General features: G+C 41.7%; 1 protein-coding gene and 1 long non-coding RNA gene across 2 annotated transcripts in view; one reads left to right on the top strand and one right to left on the bottom strand.

Annotated features, from left to right (window-relative positions):
* The first annotated feature begins 1,679 nt into the window (after positions 1–1,679).
* slc22a6l (solute carrier family 22 member 6, like) lies at positions 1,680–6,722 on the top strand. Its single transcript, XM_008333520.3, has 11 exons — positions 1,680–1,987; positions 2,162–2,643; positions 2,723–2,826; positions 2,899–3,053; positions 3,389–3,557; positions 3,636–3,759; positions 3,872–3,987; positions 4,071–4,285; positions 4,890–4,998; positions 5,762–5,965; positions 6,108–6,722. The coding sequence occupies exons 2-11, from the start codon at positions 2,239–2,241 to the stop codon at positions 6,193–6,195; spliced, it is 1,689 nt and encodes a 562-aa protein (XP_008331742.1). The 5' UTR covers positions 1,680–1,987; positions 2,162–2,238; the 3' UTR covers positions 6,196–6,722.
* Positions 6,723–6,785: 63 nt separating this feature from the next.
* The window catches only part of LOC107990077 (uncharacterized), a 4,611-nt gene continuing 1,271 nt past the window's right edge, over positions 6,786–10,125 (bottom strand). The window contains exon 2 of the long non-coding RNA XR_003052830.1: positions 6,786–7,462. This is a non-coding gene — a long non-coding RNA (uncharacterized LOC107990077). The remainder of the gene's footprint in view (positions 7,463–10,125) is intronic.

The following is a 10,125-nucleotide window of genomic DNA, read 5'->3' as shown; positions in this document are numbered from 1 at the left end:
GAATATATGTGTTACATTGCACAAATTCACCCCTAGATGGCAGTAAAAAATCTACATATTGGTGCTTTAACTTTGGTTTATCAATAACCCAATGGCAATGAGAATTCTGTAGATGTGGTTCGAATTCACAAACCTTTTGCAAGAAGAAAATAAAACCCTGGAAGAAGAAGAAGAAGAAGAAGAAGAGGAAGAAGAAGAAAAGGAAGAAGAAGAAGAAGAAGAAAAAGAAGAAAAAAAAAGAAGAAGAAGAAGAAGAAGAAAAGAAGAAAAAAAGAAGAAGAAGAAGAAAAAAAGAAGAAGAAGAAGAAGAAAAGAAGAAGAAGAACAAGAAAAAAAGAAGAAGAAAAAAAAAGAAGAAGAAGGAGAAGGAGAAGATTTTTTTTTTTGGTTGGTTGTTTTCTCAAACACCAGGCAGAGATAAAGATTAACAGAAAAGGAGACAAAGAACACAGTTGTGATGGATGTGGTTGTGTTGTTGCGTGTGGTGATGAGGGGGTGGAGGGTGAGGGGATGAGGGGGAGTAAACATCTCTAAGTTTTAGATTAACGTCTGACATGGTAGATTTTAGAAGCCAACGTTCATCTGAAAATCCCAAGTAAAACAGAATCTAAGAAAGATATCAAAATAATCTAACGGCTGTAAAAAGACCAACATCTATTCACACTCACATTCACACTCACATTCACACTCACATTCACACTCACATTCACACCTTCGGTCAGTTTAGTGTGATCACGTGAATCTCATCCTGCGTCAGAGTTGGTGCCTAATTAGAGTCTAGCGCCCTCTATCACTATCTTTTTTTTAGGTAAATTAAGGTAGAGGTCGTGACCCCTATGGGGTTTGCAGAGGTACTGCAGGCTGGTTGATTTGATAAAATGTGATACGTGAAGTACAGGAGATACTTTGGCTCCTACTAGTGGTACGCAGAGGGAACAGCTTATCAAATGGATTAGGGTGAGTCAGAGACCACCCCCCCCACTCTCTCTCTCTCTCTATGTGTGTAGTTGCAGTACTACTTCATTGTGCACTCTGACAAAATACTCCAAATACTCCTAGCTGCACTTTGTACTTTAATGTTGTCGTACTGGTGGTACTGGAAGAGACAAATATTTTCAGAAGTTGATTACGCAACTATAATTTTTCACACAGAACACAGTCTCGGTCAGACTGGTGCAGCTGAAGATGTGGAGAGTTTGTTGTTTCTCTCTGTTACATCTGCAGCTTCACATGGTGTGACATCACGCTGACAATGATAAAAAAAAACAACCAAAAATACAAAATATAAAACACCGACACACATCAGGCTGTGACGGAGCTGAACTCCAGTCATCAAATCCAAACGCTCATTTCTGCACGTCATTCTTCTGAGTCTGTGCCTCTTCACCTACAAGTGTTATTGATTGTTACCACACGGTGACTTATTGACTTATTGAACATCATCCTTTAACACCAAGTTAAGAAAAGGAAGAAAGGTCACGGTCAAAGGTAAATAAATAAAAAATAAAAAAGTCACTGTCCAGTTAGGAGAAGGAACGGTTTGTTCTGGAGTAAATAAATAAATCTTATCGTTTACAGATGAACGTCAGGTTTATGTGGATAATGACTAGTTCTCAATGATTATAAACAAACACACACACACACACACGCGTCTGTCAAGTGCTGCTCCAGACTGAGTAACTCATAAAGGGAGGGAGTGCATCTTAAAGAAGATTAGAAGTGAGCACAGTTTCATGTCGGCCGTCGATGCTGAAACTCGCTTCGACCGCGGTCCGATCATAGGCAGCGAGGACTCGGCTCCCTCCGCTGGAGAGTGTGAGAGGCTTATTCCCGCAGAGGTTGCAATAATCCAAAGTTCAGGGAAAGCTGTTGGAATTCTACAGACGATTATACTCCACGCTGCATTCGCAGGATAACTTTTTTTTTTTCCCCTTTTGGTTTTTCTGAAAAGGAAACTTTCTTTGGATCGATTTGCAGGAACAAAACTGTGAGTATTTTAATGAGCATGTACATATACTGACAGTACTGTGTAGATACTTCCATCAAATCCAAGACTGAACTGGTACCAGAGTCGAGCCCAGGTTGATACTTCCATCAAATCCAAGACTGAACAGGTACCAGAGTCGAGCCCACTCACTTCTGTTCTTCAACATTTTCACAGGTTCTCAGACTCCTGGATCCTGAAGGAGATTTTTTTTTTTATTATTTTTTATTTTCACTGAGTGACCTCCTGTGAAAATGGCTTTCGGCGACCTTCTGGAGCAGGTCGGCAGCGTGGGTCGCTTCCAAGTCGTCCACGTGGTTCTCCTCGCCGTCCCAGTCATGATGATGGCCAGTCATAACCTGCTGCAGAACTTTGTGGCTGCAGTTCCATCTCACTACTGCAGGGGCCACACCAACGTGTCTCTGTCTCACATGAGTCCAGAAGAAGCTCTGTTGATCACGGTGCCACTGGACCGAGCGGGCCGGCCACAGAGGTGCCAGCGGTACGCTGCTCCACAGTGGCACCTCCTGGCCGACAACGGGAGCTCCAGTTCAGGAGATGGGTTCGATGCCGAGGATGGTGTGGAAGTGGATCTTCAGGGATGCCAGAACGGATGGTTCTACAACACGACTGAGAGGACGTCCACCATCATATCTGAGGTTTTCTACTCTCAGATCCCAAACGTTTTGTGGTCAAAGAATAAAATGTTTTTAACTTTTTTTTTTCCCCTTGTGTCAGTGGGATTTGGTCTGTGATCTGCGCTCTTTGAAACAAATGGCTCAGACCGTCTACATGGGAGGTGTTCTTGTGGGAGCTCTGGCCTTTGGAGCTCTGTCAGACAGGTACCGTTCACCTCACTCTCTGCCGTCTCTTAAAAACCTCACAGTTTTCTGACAAATGTCCGTGACTCTCAGGTACGGTCGTCGTATCCTCCTGCTGATCGCTCACCTCCTGATGGCGGTGTCAGGAACATGTGTTGCTTTCTCCAACTCCTTCACCCTCTACTGTCTGTTCCGCTTCGGCTGCGGCATGGCTCTGTCTGGACTGGGACTCAACACTTTCTCTCTCAGTACGTCATCATTCATTCCAAATAATCACAGTAATATCGGTGTGTACTGGTCAGAATATAATGCAATACTACAGGTACGACGGTATACTGTATATACAAGGTTTTTCTTGGTCCCAGTTTGATCCTAGTCTCAGGCTCTGTTCCATCTGAACATCAGGTTAGAGAAGATCTCTAGAGGAGAAAGTCCACAGACCTGTCAATCATTCTCATATATTTATAATGACAGAATTATTAGTTTCATTAAAATATATAAGTTTGTACAAATGTAGACGTCGACAGACTGACCAATCATCTTCACAGTATGTGCTGCTGTTTTTTAAAACATTTTATTCCAGTTGTGGAGTGGATCCCGACCCGTGTTCGGACAGTGATCGGAACCCTGACCGGCTACTGCTACACCATAGGTCAGCTGCTTCTCGTGATCATAGCCTACTTCATCCGTGACTGGAGGTGGCTAACGATGGCCGTTTCCTTTCCTTTCTACGTCTTCTTCCTCGTCGCCTGGTGAGCGGCCTGCTGCTGTTAAAGTGAAACTCTCGAGACTAAGTATTAGCACTGCAGTAACAAAGACCTGTCACTCAGGTGGTTTCCTGAATCCTCGAGATGGTTGGTGCTGAATAATAAATCAGAGCAGGCTCTGAAGAACCTGAAACGAGTGGCCAGGTTTAACGGACGCTCGGAGGAGGGCGAGAAAATTGATATGAACGTAAGGAAGGAAGCCCAAGGGTTTTTTTCACTTTTGCGTCAGCCGCCTGAGTTTTTTTTTTTTTCCCATTAAATTTTGAAATGATGGAAGTCTTTGACTCCTCTGTGAACAGGTTCTGCAGGAGTCCATGAAGAAGGAGATGGCCTCAGCCCAGGGCTCCTACACCTACCTGGATCTGTTCCAGACTCCGACAATGAGGACAATGACGATCTGCGTCAGTGCCGTCTGGTACGGTTCTCAGCTCAACGTGGTACAGAAACCTAGCTTCAGACGTACTGCGGTGATTCCATGACGGGTGTACGTTTCTCCAGGTTGTCGACCAGCTTTGCGTATTACGGCCTGGCCATGGACCTGCAGAAATTCGGGGTGGACATCTACTTGATCCAAGTGATCTTCGGCGCGGTGGACATCCCCGCTAAAGTTGTCATCACCGTGACCATGAGCATGATCGGACGTCGTCCGTCACAGAGCGGCGTCCTCATCCTGGCGGGGATCACGGTTCTACTGAACCTGGTGGTTCCTCACGGTACGTCTTCAGTTTGGTCCAGTGGCGTTGCTCAGGGTTATTTATTCAGTTCCTCGTGTCAAAGCCTGAAGTAACCACTTACTAACCTTGGCTAGCCCTGTGTCCTATGCGATCTTTAAGCCTCGCTGGCGACACGAGCCCATAAAGCCCGTAATGATTAACTTTTTTTATGGCTACGTTTAGATAAAACGAGGCTCCTTATCAAGAATATATGGATTCTCTGCGCTCAGGTTCAGTCTTCTCTGTTCTTATCCGTGCGGTATTTAACGTTGGCAACGGTCATGTGATGGGGGCACTTTAACGAGCATTCATTTAAAGGGAGTTACAACATAAACTGAGGGACTTTGTCTCTAAATCAATACTTTTTCGGAGAAGCTACAACACGTACTGTACATACGTTGTACATAAACAGGACACGCAATTAAACATGTGTTGCTGCTGCTTGGTTAACACGCCACAGCGGCTCTGAACGACAGGTCAAACCAACAACCCTGTAATGAGAAGTCCAACCCCGTACAACCACTGACATGTATGTCATACATGTACATAAATAATAATAATATATATATTTTTTTTAAGCATTTCCTCTCTTATGTCCGAGCAGATAAACAGCTGATTCGAACCTCTCTGGCTGTCGTGGGTAAAGGTTGTCTGGCTGCGTCGTTCAACTGCTGCTACCTCTACGCTGGAGAACTGTACCCCACCATCATCAGGTGAGTCCTACTTCAACAGACGTAAAGTTAGTTTTCTACACACTGGACCTCAGAGTTTAACGATGAAAACAAATGTTCACGTTTAAAGACGGTGCGGCTGGTGATCAGAACATGTGAGGGTTTTTTTTTTTACGAGGTGAAGATTAACGATTTCAAACCAACATCAACCATCAACCTCAACAGGATGAATCATTAAGCGCGCATTGATTTGAAGGTTTAATAATAAATCTGACTTTATTTTTCCTCGTCCTCTTTTCTTTCACATCTTTTTATTTTTGTCAGCTTTTTTTGGCCTTTCTTTTTATCTCTTCCTGTTTTTACTATTTTGTTAATTTTTTTTGTCTTCTGACATTTTTGCCGTTTTAGTTTTTTCTCTCTCTATTTTTCTGCCTTTGCGATATAATACAATATATTGCGATAATATAGGCGCAACAACGTATTGATAAAAAAATAACGTAATTGTAGGACGCCATGAATATTTGACTGTTAATTGGTAATAAAATAACTTTTACACTGCATCAAAGTATTGAGTATTGTGAAATGACATATCGCCATATTTCAGTGGTATATTTTCTCACAACCCTACATTACTTTTTTAATAAATGTGTTTGTTGTTTTCATTTGATGCACTGACTACTGCTCTCCAGCAGGTGGTGTTGACGAAGGTTTTCCCACATGAAGTTGATTTAGTATGAAATCTGAAAGTTTGACAAGTGACCAACAGGTGGCCAGTGAGCAAATGCTTGTCCACATTCCCCCTCAGACAGACTGGCATGGGCTGGGCTTCCATGATGGCCCGTGTAGGAGCCATGGTGGCTCCCATGGTGCTCCTGGCCGGCGACTACATTCCGTGGCTCCCTGGCGTGATCTACGGCGGAGCCCCCATTCTGAGCGGCGTGGCGGCAATTTTCCTCCCAGAAACACTGGGCTCACCACTGCCTGACACCATCCAGGACGTGGAGGACAGGTAGGACTGGAGCTGCAGGAGTGGTGACGAGTTCATCTCTCCTTCTATTTTCTGCGTCTTCCACAGTCAGCAGAGAGCAGAGAACTCTCTGGAACATCTCTGACAGCTTTATTTTTATTTGCATTTTCTATTTTCTGCGCAGGGGATCCGGGAGACCTTCCAAAAAGTCCACAAAGGAAACGATAATATTGCAAAAGACGGAGATGAACCTGCTGAAGCTGGCTGCCTGAGGGCGTCCGCCTGTCTCTGAGGCCCCGTCCGTCTGTGATTCCACCACAGGGACCGCTATTGTGTCATGTGGCAGTTTTACAAATGGAGCAACAATGTGATTTTTTTTTTTTTTTTTTCATAGGTCATACACTGTAACGAGTCGCTACAAACTCACAGGAAAAGTTTTTTTCTTTTAAATAAAAGTTTTTGTTTATCGTTTAATAAATTAAACCAAATATATTTTTCACGGTATGTTTTTAAAATTATCACATTATCCTTTATGATGTCAGAAACGCAGTTAATGTCTGTAAATACTGATTTGATGAAAAGCGTGAGAATCAAATCAACCTCTAGGATAAATAAAATAGTAAAAATAAAGTCTTTACGTCAGATTTATCTGATGGAAACAGAAACTGAAGAAGAAAGAGTGGAACACGGAGGAGATGGAGAGACAGAGAATTGATTTTTAGACTTTTTAAAAAGTTTTTCTTAGCATTTTTTAACTCAGCCCTGCATCATAGAGATGTTTAAAACATAACAAAGATAAAGTTTTTTTTAAAAAGCCTGCTGCATCATAGAGATGTTTAAAACATAATAAAGATAAGAAAGTTAAACAAGAAACAACATCATAAGATGTGACGCTGGAGAACAGGAGAAACAGCACCATCTAACGGTGGACTGGAGATGAACCAACAGTTACTGTCTCGGTCTTCAGGCACTGATTAAATCCAGTCTATAAATGGTGACAGAATAAAGGCACATTTTAACATCTCACCTACAGCCTCAGCTTCAACCTGACCTTTGACCCTGGACTGTCATCACAGACACACTGGTCTCCACGGTCAAACTTTAAACGGACAAACTATTCCGCGGTCGTCCAAGCATGATAAAAAAATAATAATAAAAGGCTTAAAATGCACCACTTTAATGTTTAATTCTTTACTTCTCAAACGTCAATCATCTATTTAGTGATGGTCACATGTTCAGACCATCGGTGGTTGGACGCATCCTGCTGCTGAGCCACAGCTTAAGTTAAATATTAGTTATGTTTGTTTTTGTTTAATCTACCAATGACTGACTGGATTAAAAAATTAAAAACGTACCATGTGACACGTGTCTGTGGATCACTGTAAACCAGTGTGACCTCCTGCTGTGACTGTTATTGATCGCTTTAAGATGTGTGACTTACAACAGAGTGAGATGATCCAAACTTCTCCTTCTCCTTCTCCACTCTTCTTCTTCAACGTCAGCACCTGGCATCCATGGAGCTGCGGGTCCCGCCCCCTGCTGGATAGTTATAGTTTGGTTTAATGTTTGAGATTTAGAAAACCAAGAATCATGCAGGTTAGATATAAAAGGACAAAAGGGCAGTTACCCTGCACACACACACACACACACACACACACACACACACACACACACCACGTGAACCTAGTAAATATATATTTTAAAATATAATGCTGTCTGTTAATATTGGTGTGGCAGTTCTTGAATTAAGGTCAAGATTTTATTTTATATTGTACATTGTTGGAATGTGTAAAATAAATATTTTTTCAATTTATTTCAATTTTGTAATTGAGTTATTCTTCAAAATAATTGATTTAAGCGAGGTTAGTAAAAAGTCATCGCCATAAATGCAACAGTACTAATAATTGACATTTCCAGTTTTCATTTCTGTGGATCCAAAATTATAACGTTTTATTTTTTAGTACTTTGACAATATCACAGAAACCCTGATTACTTTCAGATAAAGTACTTTTAAAGTAAAATCTTCATTGATTCATTTTGTAAAAAGAAAAAAATGTCAAAAAAAATGAGTGAATCTCGCTTCTGTCGCCATCTTGTGGTGAATTAATGCAAATGCTTTGCTGAATTTAACCCTGATTACTTTCAGATAAAGTACTTGTAAAGTAAAATCTTCATTGATTCATTTTGTAAAAAGAAAAAAATGTCAAAAAAAATGAGTGAATCTCGCTTCTGTCGCCATCTTGTGGTGAATTAATGCAAATGCTTTGCTAAATTTCTATTCCAAAAACTATACGGTTTAGAATGATCTCCAGCCTGAAACCTCTGTAAAAAAAAAGAGTTTGTTGTATTTAAGAAATTCCAGCGCAGCTCCCAGCAGTTTTGGAAATCTTTACCAAAGCTGCAGTGATTTTTAATGGGATGTTGCTCATAAAATCCCTGTCCATTATGTGTTGTTATATAATTTAACAGCCTTCAGCTATCACGCAGGCTGTGTGTTTTTATGTGCATCTGGCAACTACTGTAGGAGCTGTCACTTCTAAGAGTCCAAACGTCTTTTTTTTTTTAAAAAAAAAAACAGAAAAAGCTCTGTGGTAATTTATAGATCCAGATTAAACAGATCATATTTCTGCACGCCGTTCTAATGTGCGTGCTCCTCAAACATGCCGTTCACGAGGAGTCACTCAGAGCACAGATAAAAGAAAGAAAAGGGAGAAGAAGGGGGGGAAATCAGAGCAAAGCGTTTCTACAGAAATAACTGCATCGTGAAAAATGATATGAATAAAGATTTATTTTCTCATATGAACAGGTGGATTCATTTTTCATTTTATTTTACAATCTATGACAATCTCGCAGTTGTTTTCTCTTTTTTCTAGCATATTTCAGGAATGACATGGGTGGGGGGGAAGGTTCTTTTTTATTGCTGAATGTTAAATGAAATACACTTTCACCTTTGAAAGACTTTGGGGGAAAAACAAAGGATTTGTCTGCTGCATTTATTTATTTTTAATTTTTTTTTAAAACCATGCACCCATCTAACCTTGACCACAAGGACATGCAGAGGGAGAGGTGTTCGAACATTTCAAGCCAGGGTTTGGGTTGGAGAAGGGTGGATGTGTGTGTGTTTTGGGCGGAGGTCGGGGGTGGGGGTTGTTAAATTAACAGGAGAGGGTGGTGGGATGAGCCTGGAGTCATGTGAGTTTGGGTGGACGTGGGGCCTCACATGGAAACTAGAGGAGCTCTGACTTTTCTTCATTTTGTTTTCTTCTCCCAAACGTACAAAATTAGAGCAGGAAGTGAGGATGTGCAGATCTCTGCAGGTGGGTTTTGACCCTATGACCCTTCAGCTGTCACCACAACACTGTGCATGGACTGTGTACCAGATAAAAATCAAAGATCAATATTTCACTGATTGTTTTAACCAATAATCACATTGACAAGTCGGGCGTTCAGCCGAGTGTGTTTTTAATCTAAACATCGACGCTCCTCTCTCTCAGATCCACTCAGTTTAAATTTTTCATCTCTTCAACTCTTCATCTCTCCTCCACTAGGTGGACACAGGGATTCATTTACTCATCGTTAATTTCCTCTCACTTGTGTGTACAACTGGAGTTTTACTCTCAAAAACAAGACACAGCAGTAAAGAGTTACAATCAGAGGAGACACTATTCAGACGCTATCGGACATAAACTGGAAGTGTGCATGTACAGTGGAGTGAACCTAAAACTAGTGATAACATAATTCATGAACACATAACACATTCAATGTACATGAGCCTCTGAACGCAGGAGAAAAAGGCTGACGACGCGGACAGACGGCTGCATAATGGTGGCCTCTTACAAAAATAACTCATGTAAAATATGCATTTTTACACCGTGTGGCCTCACCCTGCACTACAGGCGTGGATCAACGCAGCACAGCTACAGTCGCCTCTCAGAGAATGACGTAGAATCAAACAGCAAAATAGAAAGTTTGCATAATTGTTTTTGCATCGTATGATCCTCCAAAAAAAAAAAAAAAGTTTCACAGCTATTTCATGTGACGTCGTCTGGGTTTGTGTGTTCGTCCTGATCTTATACACTTGGCTTTTCCGTCTGGGCCTCTCCCAGTGGGAGTGGGTGGGGGTGGTGGTGGGTGGGTGGAGGTGAACCTTCAGGTGTGAGGACCTTAGTTTTAGGTAGACCTTAAGTAAAGGACGAGGGAGT

The sequence above is a fragment of the Cynoglossus semilaevis genome, chromosome 19, assembly GCF_000523025.1.
Source record: "Cynoglossus semilaevis isolate Cse_v1.0 chromosome 19, Cse_v1.0, whole genome shotgun sequence".
NCBI lineage: Eukaryota > Metazoa > Chordata > Actinopteri > Pleuronectiformes > Cynoglossidae > Cynoglossus > Cynoglossus semilaevis.
This window is presented reverse-complemented; position numbering and strand designations above follow the sequence as displayed.

Excerpts from the sequence above, each read along its gene's own strand:
- slc22a6l (XM_008333520.3), top strand. The coding sequence starts at position 2,239 with ATGGCTTTCGGCGACCTTCTGGAGCAGGTCGGCAGCGTGGGTCGCTTC. Across the intron at positions 3,558-3,635 it reads GTCTTCTTCCTCGTCGCCTG|GTGGTTTCCTGAATCCTCGA; the intron begins GTGAGCGGCCTG and ends CCTGTCACTCAG. Across the intron at positions 3,760-3,871 it reads GCGAGAAAATTGATATGAAC|GTTCTGCAGGAGTCCATGAA; the intron begins GTAAGGAAGGAA and ends CTCTGTGAACAG.